General features: G+C 37.9%; 2 protein-coding genes across 10 annotated transcripts in view; both read left to right on the top strand.

The window, feature by feature from the left end:
• The window catches only part of shroom2a (shroom family member 2a), a 51,086-nt gene extending 37,206 nt beyond the window's left edge, over positions 1-13,880 (top strand). For 4 of the 8 annotated variants that reach the window (XM_056258849.1, XM_056258854.1, XM_056258856.1 and 1 more), the window contains 11 exons: positions 723-824; positions 1,432-1,449; positions 1,838-1,957; positions 2,139-4,683; positions 5,051-5,130; positions 8,320-8,343; positions 9,059-9,640; positions 10,322-10,888; positions 11,431-11,611; positions 11,924-12,196; positions 13,203-13,880. In XM_056258849.1, coding sequence (XP_056114824.1) covers positions 723-824; positions 1,432-1,449; positions 1,838-1,957; positions 2,139-4,683; positions 5,051-5,130; positions 8,320-8,343; positions 9,059-9,640; positions 10,322-10,888; positions 11,431-11,611; positions 11,924-12,196; positions 13,203-13,475 — 4,765 coding nt within the window. In that variant the 3' untranslated portion in view covers positions 13,476-13,880. Of the gene's footprint in view, positions 1-722; positions 825-1,431; positions 1,450-1,837; positions 1,958-2,138; positions 4,684-5,050; positions 5,131-6,604; positions 7,090-8,319; positions 8,344-9,058; positions 9,641-10,321; positions 10,889-11,430; positions 11,612-11,923; positions 12,197-13,202 lie in introns of those variants that run through there. The other 4 variants (XM_056258850.1, XM_056258851.1, XM_056258852.1 and 1 more) reach the window with 4 other exon arrangements.
• Positions 13,881-16,273: 2,393 nt separating this feature from the next.
• Positions 16,274-19,123, top strand: cldn34a (claudin 34a). 2 transcript variants are annotated; one of them, XM_056258812.1, is made up of 3 exons: positions 16,274-16,365; positions 18,275-18,638; positions 18,968-19,056. In XM_056258812.1, the coding sequence occupies exons 2-3, from the start codon at positions 18,375-18,377 to the stop codon at positions 19,031-19,033; spliced, it is 330 nt and encodes a 109-aa protein (XP_056114787.1). In that variant the 5' UTR covers positions 16,274-16,365; positions 18,275-18,374; the 3' UTR covers positions 19,034-19,056. The 2 variants fall into 2 exon arrangements, with proteins under 2 accessions (XP_056114787.1, XP_056114786.1); XM_056258811.1 differs by having other exon boundaries at positions 16,276-16,365; positions 18,275-19,123.
• The last annotated feature ends 7,126 nt before the right edge of the window (positions 19,124-26,249 follow it).

Raw genomic sequence — 26,249 nt, 5'->3', positions numbered from 1 at the left:
TAAATTGTGTGGCTCACTCGCAAAAAGTGAATCAAACTGACGCTCTCCATGTTCCATGTGATTGGCTGTTTGCCGCAAGTGTCGAACTTTCAGGTACACACATGCTTCAGAATTAATTGCAAACTCTGGATTAAACCTGAGTTAACAGATAACGTTTATACCGAGCGTTGTGAGCCTGTTGAACCTGATCTAAACCAGGTTGGATTTTTATGGATTTGTCAACTCTAAACCGACTCTAAAACTGTTTTTTCAGCTAGCTTCATGCAACAGGCCTATGGTCAGTATGTTACAGTATGGGCATGATGAGAGTGAAACTAATCTTTTTTTTTTAATTTATTTTTCTAAGATTTTGTCTTTTTAAACTCTCTCTCAGTGCTGGCACTGGTGTTTTTCTGAATGACCTTATTGCTTCATATCTGTGGATTGTCTGTTTTGCGTATTTTCATGCAGTATAACATTTAATTATAACATTTTGTGGTTGTTTTGTCTGAATTGGTTATGTTTTTTTATGCAGGGCTATATTTGTGTTTGTGTTCCTGCATATAGTGATTGACTAATTACAGACAGTGTTGTGGCCCATGCTAGTATGTCTGTATTTTTCCCATCACAGAGATGGCGTCTTTTTATGTCTCCATTTGGAATACAGCACTAGAGTCCCTGTCAATTTTTTCTGAACTAGGATTCAGACTATATGTGTCCCTCCCCCTTTTAACTCCCTTCAGGAAAATGAAAATGGTGGATATTGTAGCACAGAAAATGCCATCAGAGAGCGACGTGCATATGGCCCGGAACTTTCTCACGAAGATTTTACGAAGTTCCATGAGGTATCGTATCAATGTTCTCCACAAGAAAACACACTTCCTTCCCTGTACCACCCAGTCTAGTAATGATGATCTACAATCATATTCCTTCCATGGCCTTGTGATATCATCCATCAGAAGTTCAAATTTCCATCCATTAGTTTTCAAGCATGCAACGCTCTTCATTCTTCATTCAGGGTTCCCACGATCATGAAAAGCTTGGAAATATCATTGGATTTTAAAATTGGGTTTTCCAGGCCCGGAGATTCATAAGAATTGGTGAACTCTCCTAAATGAACTAAAAATAATGAAAATTTCTCTAAAATATTTATTTGTTAAAAAATTGGTCTTTATGACTGTAATCTCAATAAAGTATTTTTTTTTCTTCAAATCCTTATCCAGTTGGTATTATTGGTCATTTTGTCAAAGGTGTGGGAATCCTGTTCATTAGTTCTTGCTATATTTTTTTGAGTTTCATCTGCATCAGTTTAAAAACGTATGCACTAAACAGTTAGTGTCATTAGGACAATGTATTTGACTTCTTACAAGATCCTCTGTTTAATTGTTGTGGTGGGTAAATAACAGTTCAATAACAATTATATATTTGTCTATTTTACTTCATGCATCTCAGAAAGAACCGATTTAAAGGGTATGTTAATGTGGTATGAGTGTTGAGAGAGTGGACTTGTGGTTTACAGCAATTTAATTTGGTGTTTGCAGTTGTTTGTTACTCTTTTATTTGTGGTTGACTATTGGAAAACTTTGTGTTGATGGTGAGTGACTGTAACATTGGCATGCTACCAGCCAGGCAACTTTTCTGTCTCTTGCCATGATCATTATACTACTCCCATAATCATCTTCCATGTTTTGACACTCTTCTGTCCTTCAGAATAGTTGTAGTGGTGCTTGTTGATCTGTGTTTGCCATTCGTTTTACAGCTGTTCACAAGAAACATTTTATTGCCTTGTTATCTAATTTTTTCTTTTCTGCTCTACCTATTTCTCTGTCCTTCTTTATTTCCCATTTGCTGCCCACAGGAGAAATGAACCCTTGAGCAGACCTCACTCCTGGCATGCCACCAAGTTCAACGAGAGCCACTCAGAAGCCAAAACCCAGTCCACACCCTCACCAGGCTGGCAAACAAGATATGATGCAAGGTAATTGAAGAGACAGAAAATGATTTGTTTCTGTCCATATTGCTTCTTTTAGTAATGAATGCCTCTATTTTTCCTTTTTAAATATACATTGAATTGCACAAATTCTTCAAATTGTTTACTGCAGTTGCATTTGCTAGTTTATACAGCCTAAGCACTCTTTACACTTGTTTGTTTTTCTTAGCGCATTCTCCTCTGAACTCTCAACCGACTGGGAGCAAACAAATCTACATAGAGTATCTGATCAGTTCAGCTCTTTGGGGAGTATGGACAGCCTAGAGCATAGCTCTCATCCTTATCCACCTGGCTGTCTTTCTCCAAGCAAATCCAACAATAACAGCATTGAACATTTGGGTGGTGGTAAACGAGACTCTGCATACAGCTCCTTTTCTACAAGCTCAGGAACCCCAGATTACACACTGTCTAAAAGTAACGCTGCATCCACTGAAAACATGCTGTACAAAATTAATCAGTGGGACTCAAGTGGCAGGCACAGCAATGGCAGGCATAGCCAAAGCATAAACGAAGGAGTACGACAAGATGAGAAGCTCGGATACTTGCAGCATCTCTCAAGTACAGGTAGCCATGAGATCCCAAGACCCGAAGAACAGCCAGGCACTCGGCATTCAAGCTCTGGAAGAGTTAGTATTGGACCTGTCTGGCATGTCCCAGATATGAAGAAAAACATGGTTTCCTCTACCCCACCTCCCACTCCACCGACACGCAGTGATAGTTTTGCAGCCACCAAGGTTCATGAGAAGGGTCTGATCACAGGCACCTCTGAGGGCCTTGGTGTTCATGCCCAGTTAAAGCCTCAGGTGAAAGCATTACAAAAGGCTGGAGAAACCTATGAAAGTGCACAAAGGTCTCACCAAGTCATAGAGACCGTTCTTGAGGGTCAACGCAATTTTAACTTGCCATCCAAAAATGATTCTTTAAATCCTTGCATTTCATCCAATGTCCATCATCAGTATCCCAACCGTATGTCGTCAGACAAGACATACTCCCTATCAACCACAGATGTCAGAGATAGACATCCATCTTATGCCCATGTTCCACACCATCATCGTCAGTACAGCGACGAGGGCACTTTCCACGCTCAAACTAGGACAGTGCCAGCACTGAATCCTCCATTCAGTGGCTACTTTAGCAGTATGCAGGAGCTGCCCACAAACAACCACATGCAACTCAACAGCCAGAATCAAGCTAGAAGGCCAGCTGCATCACTTAGCGGTCTTTTTGGAGTTACCTCCCACCATGTCACTCAGGGTATGACACAGGTTTCTTTAGTGAGAGTTGATGAGTCTAAAGCTTCTGTAGTCTCAGAAATGTCACACAGTGGACGGGACAGGATGTCCATAGGTTCTCAAGGAGGAACTAAAGACCGCTATTTCCCTCCTCAGTCACAGGACCATGATATAGATCATAAGGACAATAATGCCTCCTTCAAACAAAGTGACAACCACAATCGCATTTTCTCTGCTCCATGTAATCCCTTGAATATGCCTGATTCAACAAAACCTCCTGAGCTGAGGGGGAGCCAAAAGCAACACTATATGTCTAGCGCAAATGAGCATTCTGGTAGTTATCCCCATAGTAAGCAACCTGAGCACAGGAGAAATGCTGGCCATCTCCATCTTAAAGAATACTCACAACAACCTTTTCCTACTAAAAGCGAGTCAAAGATATGTCCCCAGAAAACACCTATGCTGTATTCTCTGGCCCATGAGCACAATGAAATGGATGACTGTCAAGATGAGATCAACAGTGGAAGTGCACAACAGGAAGCCCTTGACAGTCAGAGCGGCAAACAGGCAAGACGGAGTGACCGTTTTGCCACCACCTTGCGCAACGAGATCCAGATGAGAAGGGCCCAGCTTCAAAAGAGTCAAAGCGCGGCCACTTTAGAAAGTCCGGTTGAAGCTGTAGAAGAGGCTGCTGTCTGGAAGACTACTACTCCTTCCTCAGATGGTGGCTTTTCTAGCTCTTATAAAGACCATCTGAAAGAAGCTCAGGCCAGAGTCCTCCAGGCTACATCTTTTAGGCGAAAAGACCTAGAGCCAGTATTGTTTGAGCATCCAGGCACTGAGGGTTCTACTTGGAAGGACACACCTCCACTTCCAAGTGTCTCTGAGATCCCACCTAGCAAACCCACCTCAGGGAGTAATCAGGTGCTTCGCATTGGTAGCCGCAAGCGGTTTTCTGCAGAAAAGAAAGTTCGGTCTTTTTCTGAGCCAGATAAAATTCACGAAGTAGGTGCTGATGAGCACTCCCCTATGCCTGACAATGCTGTACCCTTGGAAAATCGGCACAGATTCTTCGATGCAACATTAAAAGCAGCTTTCTCTAAACCTATGCCAAAGCAAAACCTGCAGATATCTGAAGACAACAGACTGTCCAAACCTGGAGGCATGCACTATTCTGCAAAGAGTGACACGGCAGGGCGGAGTAACAGTGAAAGCTCAACCCCCATTGAACACCACCTTATTGAAGGTCAGGATGGCCCTCTCTCAGTGAAACAACAAGCCATGCTAGAACAACAGCGACTTGGTACCTTTGCAGAGTATGAAGCCAAATGGAACACCCAGAGGAAGACGACCGAACCAAGGGTCTCTGGACGATACCACTCTGCTGATAACATCCTTGATACAGGAAATGAGGGACAAAGTAAGCCCACCTGTGTGCATGAAAGATCTAGATCCTCCCCTTCTGCTGACTTCTATGGACAGGTTAGTTATTTCATATTTAATGAAGCCCCCCATTTTTCTGTGGTTTAATTCTGTTGTTATATCTAATTGGTGTAAACTATTTGTAAAAACATGTACTGTCAGACTTTGTTTTTATTTAGAAACTATCATAAAGCAAAAGTTACGTGTCTCACATAGAGCTCCAATGAATGATAGCAATATAAAGGTTGGAACTTAGTCAAACATTAAACTAAGTACAAAAAGTCACACCCTCGGACCAGGAAAGTTGCAAGTAAGATCACATATGTCAACCGTCCAAGCCAATAATTAGTCTTAAAAAGTTTACAGTAGAAATATATTAATACCTGAACAAGGAGATTGAGTTTTATGTGTGTTCTATTCTTCCCAGAAACTTGCAGTTCAAGAAAAGTCAGCTGACTATTCCAAACCTGAGAAAATTCTCTCCGAACAGGATAAGAATAGTACAAGGTGGGTGCTGTAATGTTATTTTCCCATTGCTTTGTTAGTAGTTTAAAGGGTAAAAAGATAATACATTATTTTAGTATGTTGATTATCAAAGTACTTTTGTTAGGCATGATGTTCATGATACTCCTGGGCATGTTTGAAACTAAACCAGACAACTTTAAGTTATCTCTTTGTAATGGCAATTATACAGATGCCAACAGTCCTGGCTGAGATTGTGTCAGTGTGTCAGTGAAACTATTCCAGTGCTAATGGCTGTGATCTTGGCCTTGTTGGGAACAGAAATCCACAGTTGGGCCATCAGTCAGCCCTCGCTGGGTCAAAGATAAACAGTAGACTCTTTATGATCCTCACAGTCTTGGGATTTAGCCCAGATGTGACAGCACTTCTATTCTCTCTGAGTGGGCTTTGTGTTACAAGGAGATGCTTTTGAGGTGTAGGCATGTGAGTATGACATAGGAAGTGTCCAATCAGTCCATTCATAATAAGGCCAAAGAGTAAAAGAGCTTCTTAAAATGTCATTTTTGCTCTTCCTATTTCCTCAGTGTTTTTTTACAGATATTTTTTACACCGTGCAAAGATAAGACTATTTAAAAAAAAAAAAAAAAAAAAAGAGTTTACTCTGCATGTACATTATAGTAGGTATTGCATTTTACCCTGAAAGAATCATGAATGGTAGCTCTGTACTCTGCTAAGAAGAAACTTGATCCAATTCATAATGCTGAAAGTTCAGAATTTTAAAACCATCTGGATGAAGAATAAAGGGCTTGTATGTATATTTTGCCCTTGAATAATGTATTAAATTGGCACAGAAAGAATGTAGCATCAGCTGTGATAGTATGGATTGCTGCACATAAAATGACCTCCAGTTACCTTAACATGTTTCAGAGGCTAGACAAGAAAATATATGATTTCAAAACTTGCAGTTGATCCTGCAATCTCTCACTTACTTTATAGTTTATAAAACACAATATGAAAGCAAATGTGTCCTTTGAAGATCCAGCTTAAGTATAATGGATAGCTGGCTGGGATGTTATTCCGTTTGCATGCAAACTTTTTAGGTGGGGCTCCAGTGAGGTCAAATTGGATATTTACTCTCATTGTTTCAGATGTAAATTAGATGCTTTCGGAAGTTTTAGTTTGACTCTTTCTGCCAAAGCAACATATATACATTTATTAATGTCACAAACAGCTTCCAGTTAGGTGTGAAATAGATTTTTTTTTATCTATCTTACATATTATCCTTCTCCTCTTTATATATATATATATATATATATATATACCGGTATATATATATATGTGTGTGTGTGTGTGTGTGTGTGTGTGTGTGTGTGTGTGTGTGTGTGTGTGTGTGTGTGTATGTACTGTAATATATATTTCCACATCTCAACCACTGGTTTCTCCAGGTCATTATCTTAGACTTCTGTGTAGACATAAGGAGTGGCAAACTTGAAGTAAGTTAAAGTTACCGACAAACATCCATCATCCAAAGCCTTGTAAATTGCCCCCTATGAAAGGTTTTGTCGCGATTCTTGCTTTTAATTAAGGTGCTGTGGAGAGCAAACTATGAATTATACCATAGACCTGCATCTTCACTTCATAGCCCTATGAGTTTTCTTAGAAATCATTGTTTAAATGTCAAACTTCCTGTCTCCCACCCAATGATTTAATTTATGTGCAGACACGCATGACTCAATTATAAAAATCTAAAGTTCTAGCTGAAAAGTCCTATCTAGAAGGATTCTTCACTCCAGTAAGTGTTATTGACAGACTTCTAATGTTAGAAACCCCTTTTGCTACTGTCAGTACTATTGTTTATTTACTAGTATATCAAGTGTGGAGTAAATCCATTTGGAAACAATTCAATTGAGCTACAAGCATTTTAGCCCCACCCAGATGAGATTACATATGTTCAGGGCTACAGGAAGCACCTGTCGCTGAGATGAGAACTCGCAATCATCAGAGGTGAGCGCTGCTTCTCATACTGTCAAGTTTCATATTAAATGCAAGGATTTGTATTTAGCCATTTTATACCAACTTTAAAGTTGTATATGGCCAGCAGCAGGAGTACTTGGATTATGGACTTTTCTGCTTGAAGATTATCTGATGAAGTTTGAATCCTTCTGGGTCTGTAAGATTAATTTTAAGTTGTGTTAATGTTTTCTCAGTTTTGAGTCCTCAGTTAAATGATGGCTTCATTCTGTTTTCACTCGATAAGTAATAAAATGCACAGTAAACAAGGAAAACGTTTCTGGTACTGGTAGAACATGTTTGTCGTACACACTTTATCAAACAAGGGAAGTTAGGAAGAGACTGTATTTGATTAAAGGTGGGGTGCTGTGGACAAAAGCTTACATGGTATTACAGCTGAGACTTTCTGCATGCCAGTTCATGCTGAGATCAAATGCATGTGTTAGACACTGTATGGTATCTGAAAGAGACTGCATCCCACTTGAATGTTACCAATGCATGCATGCTGTACTAATGACATCTGCAAAGAAAGTATGTAGTAGATCAAATAAATGACTCTTAAAGCACATACTCTATATTTCTTCATTTTCTTCATCCTTTTTTCTGCACTTTGCTTTACTTTGTATACTAATGTTCAAAAGGTTGAGGTCAGTAAGATTGTTTACTTTTAAAATTAATACTTTTGTTCAGTAAGGTTGCATTTAGTTGTTTAATAGTGACTACATTGTAAACAAATATATTTCAAATAAATGCTGTTTTTAATATTTCTATTCATCAAAGAATCCAGAAAAAACATAAGCAGCTGTTAAACTGTTTTCAACATTGATATTAAGAAATGCATAATATGCACCAAATCAGCATTTTAGAATGATTTCTGAATCAGGATCATGTGACTGATTCAGGATCATGTGAGCAGTTATGGCTGCTGAAGAATCACCTTTGGCATCAGAGGAATTAATTACATTTTAAATTTATCAAACTAGAACATTTTATTTTTAAGGTTTTTAAAATTCAAATAACATTTTCACAATATTATTGTTTTGGCTTTATTTTTAAATAATAATAAATTAAGCCTAGGGTAGACCTTCAAAAACATTTTAAAAAATCTTACGTCCCCAAACTTTTGAACAGTAGTGTATGTCTCTAACCATTTTACTACTACTCGATACTTCTTTGCTTTTCCTTCCTTCAAAATCTCTTTCTGTCTTTTTCTTTGGAGCACAGCCACTGGTTCTATACACCCATCAGGTAATTCAATATACTATAAAGTATGTGTGAGTAGAAATTGTGGGTGTCTTTCTGGGCAGTTAGATTTTTAAATTGGTATAATTCAGTTGCAAACATCAACTGTAGGAGTGGGTGGTATCACCAAAATCATTATAAACCATACAGTTGAATCTCAATCACTTGACACCTTTCTAATGTTGCATGGTATAAATATATACCATCAGACCAGACATTCCTAATAGATGTCTGTAATAGGTGTCTTGCTACCCCTGTAAATAATTAAGTTACTTTCATAGAGTGTTGTTGTATTAGTAAGTTTTCTCTTTCCCAAGCTATTGTATTTAAGATATTCAAACAAGAGCCCTTTTATCTCTCCTTGCCCTCTATATATGTGAGTAGACAAGGAAGAGAGTAAAAACATAAATGAAAACAATCAGGGAAAAGTGTTCTCTTTGCCAATTGCTGCAGGGGAAAGATCATTCTTTCTCCACAGCATGACAGGCTTGTGGGAACAGAAATATGCTGGGTATGACAGCCAGCCTGGGAGTTACCATGGAGAAATGGTGAAATGTGGGAGAAATGTCTGCCTGCCTATCGATTTACTCTGAACACAGTGAGGCTTTGTGGACCAAAAAGGACAAATACATTTAGAGTCTGGGCCTTTGATAAATCATCTTTAGTTTGTATTGGTGTATTGAGAATTTTACTTCAAAGCATTTCTCTTTTGTTTTCTAAGGTTTAATGAAAAAGGATACAGTGAACTCGTATGCAAAGAGAAACCAGAAGCACCTCCTTCAGCTTTGACTGAAGACCTGGAGAAAAAGACTTTAGATCCTCCATCCAGTCATCACAAACCTGCACTGCATTTCTCTGACCATAGCACTCAGAGTGAACCATCAGCCCTCTCCAAAAACAAGAGCTCTGTTCTCTTGCCCCATCTGGAGAAGTACAAATGCCCTGAGGGTACACTTCCTCCTCTTAGCAATTTTCAGGAGGTCCAGCCTGGATCACAAGGAGGAGTCTTGGCCTCACTCTCTCCTGTCAACAATCAAAGCTCCGCCTCAGTTTCAGCCCCCGTTCCCTGGAAAGGGTTGGAGCATAGCAAAGGGCCAATCAGGGAGGAGGAGCTTCAACAAGAGCTTGTGCCTCCTCCCTTTCCACCTCCTCCCCCTCCCGCTGTCCTGCCCACCCAACAAACCGCTGGCCCTACCCAGCCCACCATGGAGGGGCAGCGTTCGCCCTCGCCCCAGTTTGCTCCCCAGAGGCTGACTGACAAGCCCCCCGTCCCTGTCTCCATACAGGATGAAGCTCCTGGAAGGTAAGACTTTCTGTATTCAGAGTTAAATTCTGCCGTTTAGAAAATCTTTCAGGTCTGTGTTGGAATTCGGGGAGATTTCCACTGGCAAAACCACAGCTGGGCTCCTCTCAGCTGCAATCTTAAAACCATCACTGGAAACTCTCCCTACAGCCCAGTAATTTAATGACAGTGCTTCTCTGACTGTCTCTTTATTGTATTCATGCACATACAAGGGGCTTATTCATATGTGCCCGTACTGCAGATTGTCCATGTGTACTGCAGTTCTTCAGATCAGTCATAAGAAGAATACCACATAGCCTCAACTGAAGACTGTTGAAAAATATCATTTCAGGGGCTTTATTTTTGCTGTTATTGGTCAAATATGGGATCTGTAGTAGTCTTACAGTAGACGCCTCTTTAAAAGTCTGGAGAAGGCAAAGGTTTTGAGCGGGGCAAAAGGGTTTTTGTGACGTACAGTATGATATATATATATATATATATATAGTTTCCTCCTTGTTTTCCTGTGTGCAAAGCCTTCTAGCCTGAAGTAAAATAATTTCATGTGTTTTCACAAAGATTAGACCCATGAAAATAGTTTGTACTGCCCTTGTTGTGCTTATGCGTTTGCCTAGTTACCTTATGTTGCATTTCTTGTGTTCACCAGAATAACACAATTCTATTTTCACCGTTGTTGTTTACCAGGATGGATAGAGTTAAAGATGAGAACGCATCGGTGAAGAAAGTGCCTATTAAGATTGTCCATTCAGAAAGTAACACCGGAAAAGAAAGTCGACAATATCTCGACCTGCCCAGTGAGACCCCTGTCAGCTCGCAAGAACCTGGAGTAACTCATCTTCAGAGCTTGGGGAACCCGGATCAGTCATACTCTCTGTTCTGTACCTACACCAGGCAAAAGGACCAGGGGCCAGAAACAAGAGACGCAGATATGGGCCTTCTGAAAGACCAGGGGCCACAAACCAATGTGAACCCGGTATTCTATGAGCAGACAAGCCCTTCATTAGATCAAAGCAACAACGGATTGTCTTCACATCACTTGCAGTCAGAGGACGACGAAAAGAGAAAGGAGCTGGCTAGAGACATAATGGTCAAGGACAAGTCCCTAGTGGACATTTTAGACCAGAGTAAGATGAAGACCACTATGGATCTGATGGAGGGTATTTTCCCTCAGGGAGAGCTGCTACTGGAGGAGGCCCAACAGCGCAGGAAAGCTGCACCTAAACAGCTCTCCCCTCGTAACTCTGTGGAGAAGTCAGTATTTCTTACTTGTGAACCTACTATATTCCCATTTCTTACCTCATTAAGGCCCCAACTCAGTTTGCCAAGTTTGTGTTTCATTATTTATTCCAGGAATTTACCCTCAATACCCTTAAGAAGGAACACGGATTGAACGTGTTTCTGATGTTCTGTTTATTATTTTTTAAATCAGGAAGTCAGGGTTGTTTTGAGCCCTACCCATGTGGTTCTCATAAAAAAAAATTCCTAAGAATGGCATTTCGTGAAAATTGTAGCTGGCCCAGTTCTCTTTTCTCATTCAAGTTATGATTCATAAGCATGGTTTATGTTTCTTGTTGGAAATCTAGGACTCATCTTGCAATCTGGCAGCCTTTTGTGTAAATATGAAGTTGCAAAAATAATGATTCTTTAACACTCCTCTGTCTGCCATTGGTTGGACAAACAGATAGTTCAGCATCTTCCGCCCCACACAATTGTTTTATCCTGTCATAAGTAATTCTGTAGTGTTTTGATCAGTTGGCTTGTGTTTCTCATAAAACTCATCTGTGGGTTCTCAGGAAAGAAGACGACAGCCTGGTAGTGGCTACTGCTTTAGGGACTAATTCAACCTACTACAGTACATCTGCACCCAAAGCAGAGCTGCTGATTAAGATGAAGGACATGCAGGAACAGAGTGAGGAACACCACTCAGAAGAGGAGTTGGAGGAAGACAATGAAAGTGATCTTGCCAACAAGAAGGTACCAACAATCTGTACAAACAAATTGTATTGTACAAACAGATGCTTTCTTACCATTAGTGTTAATTTTGTCAGCTATTTTTAAATTTAGTCCTAGTACTGTTAAATGTACTTTTTAGTTTTTATACGGTGACGAGAGCTCCATGCACTGCAACAGAAGAAAACACATGCATTAGATAAAAACACCATCAAATTAAAAAAACATCTTCATCAGTTTGATAAGACATGTGCTGCAGATACTCACAACCCAACCAAATACAGAAACGCGCTACTTACCAATTTATTTGATCAAACGTCTTTCCTCTCTTTGCAGCATGAGTTGATTGACAGCCTCAGCAAAAAGTTGCAGGTGCTGAGGGAAGCTCAGGAGAGTCTACAGGAGGACGTGCAGGACAACAACGCTCTTGGGGAAGATGTGGAGGCCATCGTACAAGGTGTCTGCAAGCCCAATGAACTCGACAAGTTCCGCATGTTCGTCGGTGATCTTGATAAAGTGGTCAACCTTCTGCTGTCTCTGTCTGGACGTCTGGCCAGAGTAGAGAATGCCCTGAACAGCCTGGAGGAAGATGCTTCACAGGACGAGAGGGTGAGAATGAAAATGAGGGATTTGGGAAAGCAGGATTCATGTTGTGGAGATATGACTTCCAGATTTGTACATTTCAAAAAGCACAAGAAAATAGTTTGATTAAGAGAACAGAATTAAGGCTGTAAAACTGCTAACATTAAAGTACCACATTAGGCTGATACAGGTGACACAGCTTTGTGTCCAGCTCATGTCACTTCCAGATCCTGTTTTTTTCCCCCCTAACCTTTTCTATTTCCTATAAGTATCCTTATATTGAATTGATACTTTGGAAAATGGTTATAACCGAGTGCCATGGGATACATTACAGTTCTTTTATAGTACCATACCATTTATACAGGTTTAATTGGACTAATCCAGATAATAAAATTCCACTTACTTTCATATAGCTTTGTTTTATTTGCATAAAGGCCTTTAGAGAAACAAATGATTACAATTGTTATCTTCAACTTGGTTGATTGGGACACTTTTTGACAGTGTAGTAAATTTTACAATTTAAAAAAACTTTTTTCCATTTTAAAATGTAATTTATTCCTGTGAAAGTAAAGCTGAATATTCATCCGCCATTATTACTCCAGTCTTCCATGTCACATGATCCTTCAGAGATCATTCTAATTCTATTATGCAGATTTGGTGCTTAATTGTTGTTAATTTGTAAAAAAAATAATAAGTGTGTGTGTGTCTACTTAACTATATTTTGGGGACAAATTTGTACCCAGAAGCGACCAAAATCTCCAAAAACCTCCCTTTAGGGATGTGCTTTTTTGTAAAACTGGTATAAAGTAATTAAAGTTTTTTTTTAAAAATGCAGAAACTTTTCTGTGATGGGTAGGTTTAGGGGAAGTGTTAGTGTTGGGGCATAGAATATACATAGAATATACAGTTTGTACAGTATAAAAACCATTACGTCTATGGAATGTCCCCATTTAGATTAGCTAAGTAAACGTGTGTGAGTGAGCAAGCGCGTGTATAACGTGAAAATGTTAAAATGTTCATCTTCCTTTTGCAGCGTACTCTGACAGAGAAACGCAAACTGCTGATCCGTCAACATGAGGATGCCAAGGAGCTGAAGGAGAACCTTGACAGGAGAGAGCGTGTGGTCTACGACATCTTGGCCAGCTACCTACCAGAGGAGAGTATGGCTGATTATGAGCACTTTGTGAAAATGAAATCTGCCCTTATTATTGAGCAACGCAAGCTCGAGGACAAGATTAAACTGGGGGAGGAGCAGCTCAACGGTCTGATGGACAGTCTCCCAATGGACCACAGGACAACCAACTGAGGACTTGATGGAGTGATTCATGCAGTAATCCAGAGCAACTCGCTTGACGTCACCCTAAATAACAGGGTGCCAGTACTTAATGTCCATTTACTGCCAATAGAATAGCATTCTGGTCATATATTGAGTGCTCTTTGTCTGACCCAGCAGAGAGCATTTTGGCAAGACTCATGAAGACCCTGAAAGTGCTGGGCACTTTCAGATCATGATTTGACCCAACCTGATTTTACAGAGCACACTGCGGTTGTTACCATTTTTAGTGACAGCTGATCTTATGCTTTCATGACCTTTCAATGTTATACGACCCATAGAATTATATGGTGAAATAATAATAATATTTTTTAAAGACACTTTAATTTTCCACCCACAACTGTTTAAATAGACCTTGCCCCTTTTTTGCTCCTATGTGTTCTCAACACTTGACACTCTGTAAAAACATGCCATGGTCACTCAGTGTGCTGTATCTTTTTAACCACTAGAGGGTGATGAAAGACACCTTAAAGTGTATGTGCCTGAAGCCCAATATAAACACTTGTGATTCAAACATACACTCAAATCCTGGCATAAATTCATTCATCACCCAAGCGTTGCACATGTAAGCTGTGTTGCTATTTTCATCGAGAGGCTGTAATTAACTTCCAAAACGGACTTTTTGGGGGTTCATTATTTCAAATGACATGTCACTATCCTGATTATGTTAAAAAATAATTCAGTGATATTTGTAGTAATTTATTTTAGCCTTTTGAATCTTTGTATATAACTAGAATAGGCTAGTATTGTACTCTTTCACTTTATTTTAGCCAAGCAAACTACCACTTTTAGTCTGCACGCTTTTTATAGCTGTATATCACCATAAAATGCATCGTAACACCAGAATTAGGATTGACTGTAAGTATTCTATTGTTTAAAGAATCTAAGAGACTTGCTTAAACTATATAATATCATTTCACTAAGGATTCAGTGCTTGTCTATAAAATACCAGCTGCCTTTTGCTTCAAGTCATGTGTCTGAGTCATTTATAACTTCATCTGTAAGGTTTTGAAAGGAGCTAAATGAAAAAAAGCATCATGTTCTAGTCTGTGTACATTTACACAGAAATTTAGCATTGTGGCCTTATAGCTAATGAAAAGCAATCTCTTGAGTGTATTGCATTTAACACTGCTCTTAATTATTACATTTAAGTGGCACAAATTTTTCATAAAAGACACAGTGTGTAGAAAAGACAAAGCATATATTACAAGATCATTGAGTTGAAAGTATAGCCAAAATATAATTGGCTCACATTCCACAAATATGTGATTTGGCTGTGATCATTTAGTTTTCACCTGCTGGTAGATGTTGAAACCACATCATTATGTAGCAAAAAGCATCAAAAGCATTCTGAAGATTTTTTTTGTAAGCTACATATAAATCACAAACATTTCATTTACATATAACAGCATGCTTTGACAGTGAAATTAAGGCATTCATTGAACGTTGTCTGTCATGCCTCATTTCTGGATGGCCACTATTGCTTTATACTGACAATTGTTGGCATGAATGCAGTTTGATACAATGTTCTTAGTTTTCCGATACACTGTAGAAATAGCATCTGTATATGTCACAGAAGATTTATTTTTTCTTCTTTTTTTTTTTTTACAAACAAAAGTGTCTGATAAATGGGAAGGTTTAGAGATAAAGTAGTATATTCGACTGGTCATGTCATCATGTTGGCCACTGCAGGATCTGCATCTCATGTAGGCCTAAATGTGCCGTTTTAACGTATTTGTCAAAAGTGTCCTATTATTCTTTTTAGGTGCTAAACATTAATTTCTTTTTTGCATAATGAGATCAAAGGAATTACATTTTAGTTAAATTTTAGAGGCCTTCCTAGAACATTTTGTATCAGTAATTATGCAATTTAATATTAGCCTACGTAATTCAATGTTGTTGTTTTTTTTTTTTTTCCTGAAGCAATCATTCTTTTTTTTATCTGAATAGCTCTGCCTCTGATCACCTTCGTTTTCAGTAATATTTAACTTCAGATATTGTCTCAGTGTCTTGGCCAATCAGGAAAGAGACTTTGACGTCTGTAAAACGCGATAGCGGGTAGAACAAAATAATGGTACGCACAGCTGTGTAAATAATACTATGGAATATGTGTGTATTTCTGCTGAAATATTTATTCAATGTCTACTCGAAATCAAAAACCTATTTTAAAATCTGAAAATAGCCTAATGAAAAAAGAAACAATCGTTGTTTTGATTGTTTACTCTGGAATACGCATGCGCATTAGCTGGAGCAGCCTACTCAGCATGATTTGAGCTATAGAATATAGAGTATCCTTTTTAATATTATTGATAATTTAAAATATGATATTGAAACATAATCCTGACAAAACTCTATGGAAGAGTTTTAACTTGTTTAAGTATGCGATCCCTTCTTGCATACCAGCAGGATGTTTGATGGAAAGAGTGCTTTATGCAAATGTAACAGTCTGCTTGTGTTTACAGATAAAAAAAATATGCAAATAACACGTTACATTATCATGATTCATGTGCATGCACACACTGGCACAGAGACGCTCTCAACAATTATTCCCAAAAACAATTCGCCTATAGGTCAAGTTGAACTGACCATTCTGTTAATGCCAAAGGGAAAATGTGTTATCAGGAACGTGATCAGCCGCAGCGATCCAGTACACGCAGTAACTTTATTGTTTTGCACTGATCCTCCCCTCCCACTCGTCATCCATTTATTGGATATGCAACATTAATCATTAACCACAGTTGTGTTTGACTTGTAGCATACGCGTCATTTTGGAAAGTTGTCTTTTCCGCTAGTTTCGTATGAGACATCCTGTGTTTTGGATGGACTGATTGACAGTTTCGAAGGAGCTCAAAACGTTTCACAGGTAAGGATGAGTTTGTTGTGCTCTGTGTGATAGTGAGTAGGCTACATGTTGTCATTACGAATGATGTATGAACATGCTCAGTAAATTTTTCACAACCTTGACTGAAAAGTTACAATTGTGGATAACAAGAGCTGGAGTTCCCCTTGGAAATTGTGAAAAAGTCACACTTTATTTTTTCAATGTCATTTTACATGTACTTAGCTTACCATAGTAATAACAGCTAAATTATGCATAGTAGGCCTACTTAAATGCAGCCATAAACTACAATACTAACCATAAACTAAACCCTAACCCTAATTATATACCTAAATTTGTTGTTCATTGATACTCAGTACTAAAATGAATAATAACATTGTAACTAAGACCTTAAAATAAAGTGTAAACAAAAATACACATGAATAGACTTAGCAACATAATATGATAACATAAGTATTTGGCTATGAAATATATTAAGCAGTAACATGGAGTTATTGGGGGGTTGTTGGCAAAGTGTTAAGGAAATCACTTCCCCAAAGCTCTAATAATTGTTCCCATCTCTGATTCCTGTGCGTGAAGAAACAGATTATTGTAAATGACCTTTCAGCTTATCCCGGAACATTCCGCAACCCCAGGTGTGCAGGAAATATTAGTCTCTCTCTCTCTCTCTCTCTCTCTCTCTCTCTCTCTCTCTCTCTCTCTCTCTCTCTCTCTCTCTCTCTCTCTCTCTCTCTCTCTCTCTCTCTCTCTCTCTCTCTCTCTCTCTCTCTCATCCTCCTTTTCCTCCTCTGCTTGGTCTCAAATGCATAGTCTTTTGCTTGACCCTCAATGCAGTGTCCTTTTTCCTCCCTCTGGAAACATCACTCTTCACCACAATTTTTTTAAACACTAGATGTGAAAAACATTTTCCTCCATCTAAAATGGTTGTTTGTTTCCAAAGGAAGCACTTTGTATATTCCAAACACTTCAATCTAAAGCCTGCGTCATGTCCCAACCCCTTTGCCCCTGCAATCTCCATGTGTTTTCCTGTCTTCTCTCTACTGTCATATCGTTAAAAGAACAAAAGCTCATTAAAAGGTTCCCAATAGGGTGTTGGGGGTCCACGGAAAATTTCAGTAAAGAATAAGACATTTATTTTAAAAATGATTAGCATTTATGTCTACTTTCTAATGACTGGGAATAAATTATGAAATCAATTGTAAATGTTCCATTGACAGCCGAAAAAGAATTATAGACGTATTATTATATTATTATTATTATATTACTTTTCTTGAAACACATTAAATATTTTCCCAAATAATATTTTACTAATTTCTTTGTTGCCTTTTAGTTTTACTTTTTTTTTTTTTAATTAACACATTTTCTACATAATATCATGCTTACTTTTCTCACACGTGCAGTATCAATGCATATTTATACATGAAAGAATGCACTACCGTTCAGAAGTTTGGGGTTGGTAATTTAATGTTTTGAAAGATGTCTCTTATACTTACTCAATTACTCCAGTCTTCAGTGTCTATGATCCTTTAGAAATCATATGTTGATTTTAAACATTTCTTATTAGCAAATGGCTGAAAACGGTTGTGTTGCTTAATGTTTTTGTGGACACCATGATAATTCTTTTTCTGATAGAATTTTTTTGTAACAGTATGAATGTCTTTACTGTTACTTTTGACCATGCAGTCTAATTGCTGAATAATACAATTTCTTAAAAAAAAAAAAAAACTGACCCCAAAATTTGAAATGGTAGTGTAGGCTATTAGCTGACTTCATATTTTAGGAAGGGGTCCTTCAAAATGGAATCATCATAAAATCCTCATATTTTGGGTCCCTCCCTGGCATCATTGGACAAATGTGTTATTCTTGTCTTTCAGTTCTCCCCATCAATGACTTTGTAGGTTAAAATCACTTTTAACTTTCTTTAATCTGACAGAAGTGTGATTGCAATATAGCCATGGCCCTGAAGAACAGTTGGCAAACCTGAGGAGGAAATATTCATAACCGCCTGGTGTCGGGTCTCAGCAGTTTTAGCAATGGCTTACCTAGCCCAGTCAGTCCATTGGCAGTTTGTGGGTCTGGTGCTTGGGTTTGTAGGATGGATAATGATGGCCTCTATCTCTGGGGTGAACGACTGGAGGATATGGTACGTGGACAATCAGACGGTCATCACTGGAGGAATGGCCTGGGTGGGCGTGTGGAGGGCCTGCTTTAACAGCCACATTTTGGACTCGGCTGAGGTCTGCAAAAGCATCAGCCTTACAGATTCCTTCACTCCTCCAGAGATTGCAGCCGCTCAGGTACTTTGCATGACCGCTATTGGTGTGGGGGTAGTCGCAAACCTGGTGGCAGGATATGCGGTGAGAAACGCAATTCTTGGGGTTGATGGCGGGCATGTCAGATTGGCCTTTGTGATGGCGGGTTCCTTGTACTGGCTAACTGCAGTGTGTACTCTGGTCCCTGTCATTTGGAATATGAGTTCTGTGCTGGCGAATCTCACTATAGACTTCCCACCGGACTTCTACTTGCCTTCTGCTCCAGTAAAACAGGAAGTGGGTCCAGGGATTGGGTTTGGGATCAGCTCAGCTTGCCTACTCATTGTAAGTGGACTACTATTATTGTGCTACAGGTATCCCAAAACCAAGATGCCTACGAGTGGAGAAACTGGACATTTCGACAGAAGTCTAAGGGATGAAGGCTTTCTTGGTGTAATTAAAGAGAGTATGGATGAGGGGAAGATCAACCCAGCATATGAATCGGATAATCATTAATAATAAAACGCATTATTCTATGGAAGGACATTGAAGGCTCTACATACAATTTCTCAAGACTTTTGACTATTCAAGGTAAATTTGTATATCTGAGTATATCAAATATCATAATAAAAATTATTTAATTACTAAAGTGCCTAAGTGAACAGAAATAAAGGCAACACAATTTTGAGCCCATCTAATTGGTATCAAAATTTTAATTTGAGAGATCCTATAACACTGGAATTTTAAAGTTTTTGTATATTCTTGTTACATAATGTGCAGGACACAATGCTATATCTGATATCTGTCTGTGCAACAAAATTCCCACCTAAATGTCTGTAATGTAAGCTATATACTTTATGATAAATGTATATGTATATATTTACCAATTTGGGGTCAGAAAGATTTCTTAAAGTTTTTAAAAGAAGTCTCTTATGCACAACAAGATGGAACTTATTTGATGAAAAATTGGTAAAAACAGTAATATTGTTAAATGTTATTTAAAAATGTTTTCTATTTGAATATATTTTAAAATGTAATTTATTCCTGCGATGACAAGCTGAATTTTCAGCATCAATACTCCAGTCATCAGAAATCATTCTAATATGCTGATTTTGTGTTAAATAAACATTTATTATTATTATCTCAGTTAAAAAACAGTGGTGCTGCTTTTTGTAAGCACATTTTTACAGGATTCTTTGATAAGCAGCGTTTCTTTGAAATTTATTTTTAATTATTGTGTATAAACTTTTGAATAGTGTGTGTATATATATGAAGATAATGTATGTAAAAATGCTAATTTATTCCTCTCAGTGTTTTAGAGTGAAAGTAATGAGCACTGGACCCAATTCGATAAAAAAAAATGTGAGTAGTGCTGCTATACACTGTAAAAAAAAAAAAAAAACATTTGCTGCTTTAATTTTTTGAGTACAATCAACTTGGATGTTTAAGTCCTTTCAACTTAAATTACATTAAACTGACTTTTAAAAATGAGCTGAATCTTGTATAACATAAAAAAAGTTGAAAATCGCTTCGCTTATTTTGATGAGTTTAAGCAATGTAAAAACATGGTGTCATAACTTATTGATCATATAATTTTTAACAGTGCATGCACAAAATATTTTCCATTGTTTTTCAGACAGTGCTTATATAATATAATCACCAGGCTGCCATAAAAGCTGTTAACGCAAAATATCTTGAATTTGATTTTAGATATGATTCAGCTGACTACTAGAGTGGATCTTTGAGCGGGGACAAGGTGATTTCAGAGGAAATAACCCCTGCCATGAGTGGAATGAACTTTACTGTTATTTCCCAGCTTGATACTTGCCCTTATTACTGTGTTTTTCTACACCCCCCATGGGCTTTGAGTTTGTTACTTGCCAACATTTAATCTTGTTAAAATTGAACATTAATTTGGACAAATCCCACTGGATAGTACATGATTTTCTTCTGTTATAAAACCACATAATCCCCCTGATAACTTGACAAAGGGAAATTAATTATTTAATTCTTGCCAATTAAAGTTGCTTTTGTTTTTTGGTGTGTTGGTTCCAATGTTATTTTCGTAAACGAAAACTAAGACTAATGACTAAAAAAAAGAACATTTTCGTAAACTGAAATAAAAAGTTCAACATAATTGAAAAACTAAAACTAACCGAAACTAACAACAGTTACTGAAAAACGAACTGAAATAAAGTAATAATTAGCAAAAATAAATAATCGTTTTCATAATTTTCTCTCATCCTGTAGGCTAGCTGTTTTTCCAATCCACTGCGCTACTTTATTTTTCATTGGGTGCTTCTCAATTCTTATTTGTGCATCCTCGTTTCCTTTCCTCACTTTCTTTCCTCATGTCTCAGCTCCACCCCCGGTAGGAAGCGAGGGAAGGCTGCAAGGAAAGAAAAGGAAGACGGAGGAAGCTTTTTTATGCATTGGAATTGATCACTCGTGCGTCACTTCACAGCGTCATCAGCAGCGCTCAAAGGATCTGCCCTTATGTTGTTGAAGTTTGGTTATTTAAGAAATTCATAATAAATAATAATAAAGCAAGATACCCTGTTGAAATATGTGATGTGTGGTTTATATAAACTGCAAAGGTAAAGTATAAATTAAAATTATTGTGACCAATGTGAAAGGGGAGAAGAATTGTGTGTCACGTTTAGTTGATAAAACACTTCCACATAGGATATAACTGTGCATCCTCACTCATAACTCCTCTGGAAGCCTCCTCACGGTGCAATTAGATAATTGAGATGTTCTTCAAGATGGCTGCGCTCGATCGGTTTCCGGGTCATAAGATGGAGGACGGAGGAGCGAGGAGACGAGGAGGGATATTGAGAAGCACCCATTGTATGACCCTTGCGCTCGAGTCTCGCGTCTTTTGCACCGTCTCATGCATGAAACGACGTTCTAAAAACGCGGCACTCGAGTTAAAATAAGTTCACCTTATAAAAGATGCGTCTCGAGACCTTGCACCTTTTCAAACCAAAACCGCTTTCTGTGTGAACCATTCCTAAGAAGCAGAAATGGCCAAAGAAGTATTTCCATCATGTCTAGACCTTATGCAAATAGAGCTGTACCTTAATTTAAAGAAAGATAACCATCTCTTGTGAAACTAAACGAAATACCACACATATTAGACAAGATACCATACTGAGCAGAAAAAGAAAAATAGCATGTATAGCCCACAAATGGACATATTTGTCAGAGTAGAAGTAAACTAAATGTCTGATCTGAATAGAATACATGAATATGAGTAAAACTAGGCCTATATGATATTAAAAGATGCAATAGACAAAAATCATTAATGGATTAATACAAGAATAATGTATGAAAGGATTAATCATAAATAACCATAAATGAATAATCATAATAATCATAGGCATCTTTTTTCTTATACGCCACGTTTAACAAGATTTCATCTTAAATATGAATGAGTAATGACTAATTTTTACTTTTAAGTTGCATTTCTTCGGTTCTTTGTTTAATCTCAAACAATTATTTTATTTTTATTATTAAAGGGTTAGTTCACCCAAAAATGAAAATTATGTCATTAATGACTCACCCTCATGTCATCCCAAGCCCCTAAGAACACAGTTTAAGATATTTTAGATTTAGTCCGAGAGCTTTCTGTCCCTCCATTGAAAATGTATGTACGGTATACTGTCCTTGTCCAGAAAGGAAATAAAGACATCTTCAAAGTAGTCCATGTGACATCAGTGGGTTAGTTAGAATGTTTTGAAGCATCGGAAATACATTTTGGTCCAAAAATAACAAAAACTACGACTTTATTCAGCATTGTATTCTCTTCCGGTTCTGTTGTCAATCCGCGTTCAGTGCCGCTGCTGACGTAAGACATAAGATGCTCACTCAATCTGGTGCGCCCGAGCTTCGTATACAGTCTGAGGGAGACGCACGATGTAAACAAAACAATCTTCGCAAACATGTTTAAGGATTTCGACACAGAGGAAGACTTGCATTTTTTTGCCCATGCAGCCATATTTATTTGAACCCGAATACACGGATGCACCAGATACACGTCAGCAGCGTCTTACGTCAGCAGCGTCACTGCGGACTCGTGAACGCGGATTGACAACAGAACCGGAAGACAATACAATGCTGAATAAAGTCGTAGTTTTTGTTATTTTTGGACCAAAATGTATTTCCGGTGCTTCAAAACATTCTAACTAACCCACTGATGTCACATGGACTACTTTGATGATGTCTTTATTTCCTTTCTGGACAAGGACAGTATACCGTACAATTTCAATGGAGGGACAGAAAGGTCTCGGACTAAATCTAAAATATCTTAAACTGTGTTCCGAAGATGAACGGAGGTCTTACGGGCTTGGGACGACATGAGGGTGAGTCATTAATGACATAATTTTCATTTTTGGGTGAACTAACCCTTTAAGAGATTTGCACAAGAGTTAACTGAAACTGCAAACATTAAACTTTGCTGAAATGAAATGTCTTTAACTGGAAGTGTTCTGTTAACTCTGCGTAACTAGAATTACTAAAACTAACACTGAAACTAAATATATAAAAAACTAAATAGAAATGTGTTCAAAAACTAAAAACTAAACTTCAACTAACAAAACCATTAATGCAACTAACTAAAACTAGTAAACTGAAAGTTATAGGAAATTTGAAAATGATATTAAAATAAAAATGCAAACCTAAAATAAGCTTGGTTGGGTCATTAGTCTGTCGAGGTCCCTAGGAGTTCTGACGATTTATCCATCTAAAACACTCAAAAATGTATGCACAAGAATATGTGTTAAGAATTGTGGCTTATAGGAACAGCGGAGAATTTGTCTTCCAGGATGGATTCCCAGGGCCATTGGCAATTTGACGTGCATTGTTCTGAGGAAGAGGGGAAAGAAACATCCTGACAGAGAAGAGCCAAGACCCCATACTGAGACAAACTCATTGTCTTACAGAGGGTAACTAACACAAACACATCTCTGCTCTCATGGAACCAAGAGTGGGGCATAATATAATATTGGAGTTTCTTTGACCTCAGTGTAAAACCTCCTTTACAACAGTTTGTTAGTATTTTGGCCTGTGCCAAAAGGATGGAAGAAAGGTATTAAAACAATAGAGTCTTTTCTGAAAACCCGGTTCTGATTGTGCAGCATATGAGACGTGTGACATTAACACTTTGCATATTATCACGCACACTGTGATAAGAAAGTAAAGCCAAAAGTGAAGGCCAATGAACATGACGACATTCTCATATCAGAGGTCAGCATAATCATGAAAGATGAAACAGAACACTGGTGAAGTATTTATTATTCTTTTTAAACCTATAGTGTCAGTCATTTGTTCTTTCCTGTAAAGCACTTTGAACTGCATTGATTTGTTTGGAACCATGCTTTATAAATGTATTTATAAATAAATGACTGATAATATATACGTTCATCTGTGCTTTTCTTTGTTGTACAGCAAAAAATGTTTTGTTTTGTTTTTTAATTGTCATATTTTTAAAGGAACAGTTGATAATTTACTTACTCTCAAGTTGTTCCAAATTGTATTACTCCCCTTTTTCATGAAAAAAAAAATGAGGATGAGGACCTGAAGGAGACTGTCCCTTTAGTTATTTAATGTCTTGTATTAAAGTTGACTGGTTTATGGAATATGAACTGATTTACAGATTATGAGATTAGATCAAACCCAAAGATAAAGATTACATTTTGACATTTTATCTCTGCACAGCAGTGGTGTTCTGAAATGAGGAGGCAAAGTCCTCGCAGTTGTTTCTATGTTTATATATATATATCAAACTTAAATTTATGTCCAAGTTACACTTAATGTACACACTTAAAACAATTATATTTTGTATTTTGACATTGACAGTGTAATTATAGTATATAGTATAGCTAGTATATAGTATTAAAGGGTTAGTTCACCCAAAAATGAAAATTCTGTCAGTAACTAATTACTCACCCTCATGTTGTTCCAACGTCTTAATGTGTGTCCCATTTTTGGGTGAACTAACCTTTTAAGTATAAATCTCATCAAGTTAGTGTTTTTAAGCATTTTTATATTTAGGCCTATTACAAAACAATAACTAAAGGCAGTAACAATTTAAACAATATATTTTACTTGTGAAATGATGTTCAGCTGTTCTTTTAAAAACGTATTTCAGATCATCAAACCTCGGTAAACACTGGTCACAGACACGAAGATGTACCTTAATTTCACCAAACTGATTGCTCACTAAAAAAACCACAGTCATCATTTTTTTTCAGGCCATTTCACGTTTGATTTTGACGTGACATAAAGCTATACATAAGTGTGTGAGTTGTTGTCACGTCTAGTTTTAAGTTTTGTTTCATGGTCATGTTTCATGTCCTTTATCTTGAAGGTTTCCCATTGTCCTGGGCTGCGTTCAGCGCCGACAAAACGTTGCAGAACGTTTTTTAAACAGAAACAGTGACGGGTTGAACGCACTGTTGTGATGACGCAAGAGTTGCAACTACGGCAGCTGAGAAGGCTTTTTGTGTTCTTTGTGAAGAATTTTCGGAGCCTGATGAAGTCGGTATAAATATGTGTTTAATAGGCTACTACAAAATATGCCCGATGTTACAGTTACTGCACTTGCCGCCCAGAACACAGGAGAACATCCCAATCGAGTGAAGGGATTTGTGGAAACTGAAATGGAAGCACACATCTTACCTAATAAAGACTAAAACACATCTATTTAGCCTCACATACTGACTTTATTTGTTGTTCATACTGTTTTATTAATACCCTGTATTTTCTTTCTCATTTTTAGGAAAAGTACTTTGCATTGTTTATTTCTATACCAAATGTCATACACTTGCAATGAAGCTAGAAATATAAACAACTCAACATTATGTTGATATCCTATATTTTTACAATAATTTACGACAAACATGTCTTCTAATATCCTCAGTTGTTGCATATCGAACACATTTGTAAATTACTTCCATTGTGCGAGTTCACTTTAATACCGTGTGCTTTATACACATGTTGCTGCTGATTGGACTGCAGTTCTGACACGCCCACCAAACAAGAGAAAACGCATCTCAAACCCCGTTGCACACATAGACAGTAAAAGAAATGGACACAGCGACCCCATAGACTTCAACGGAGAAAAGTGAAGTCAAATAGAAGCACTCACTTCCTGATTGCCAAGCGCACTGCGCATGCTCAAACTGAGCTTGACGACGTAGATGTGACGTGAGCAACCGTTCTGACAGTTGTACGTCTTCTAGTAGTTGTGCCAAGAGGAATCTGAATCATTCCCTTCTGAATCTTGCAAAGCCGGAGATCGTGAGTATTAGCTGTTCATGACTCTCTATAGACCAATTTTCAGCCGACGTCACAGTTACGTCACGGCGCTAGCTGGTGGCAGAACAAAGGGAAAACTGGAGGCGGCAAATACAAACCAGCACAGATTCGGCTACAAAATAAGGATCTTAAATTATTCTTCTTATTATTAAATGTCATCTTGTTGTGTTGTTGGGTGCAAGAATCAATGAAAAATTAATATGCTTTATCTGCAATTTTTTATTTCTAGAAATATTCACCTCATTAAAATTGCACCGCAATGTCCCTCTTTACATTGTCGTCTTCTCGGCGCTGGCTAGGCAGAACTGCGGATCGTACCACACAAGTCTTGTACAT

This window comes from Rhinichthys klamathensis, unplaced genomic scaffold, assembly GCF_029890125.1.
Source record: "Rhinichthys klamathensis goyatoka isolate OS25496 unplaced genomic scaffold, OSU_Roscu_1.1 h1tg000160l_1, whole genome shotgun sequence".
Lineage (NCBI taxonomy): Eukaryota > Metazoa > Chordata > Actinopteri > Cypriniformes > Leuciscidae > Rhinichthys > Rhinichthys klamathensis.
The sequence above is the reverse complement of the archived record's forward strand: the minus strand, read 5'-3'. Positions and strand labels throughout refer to the sequence as shown.

Coding starts and splice junctions, on each gene's coding strand:
- cldn34a (XM_056258811.1), top strand. CDS start 18,375: ATGGCTTACCTAGCCCAGTCAGTCCATTGGCAGTTTGTGGGTCTGGTG.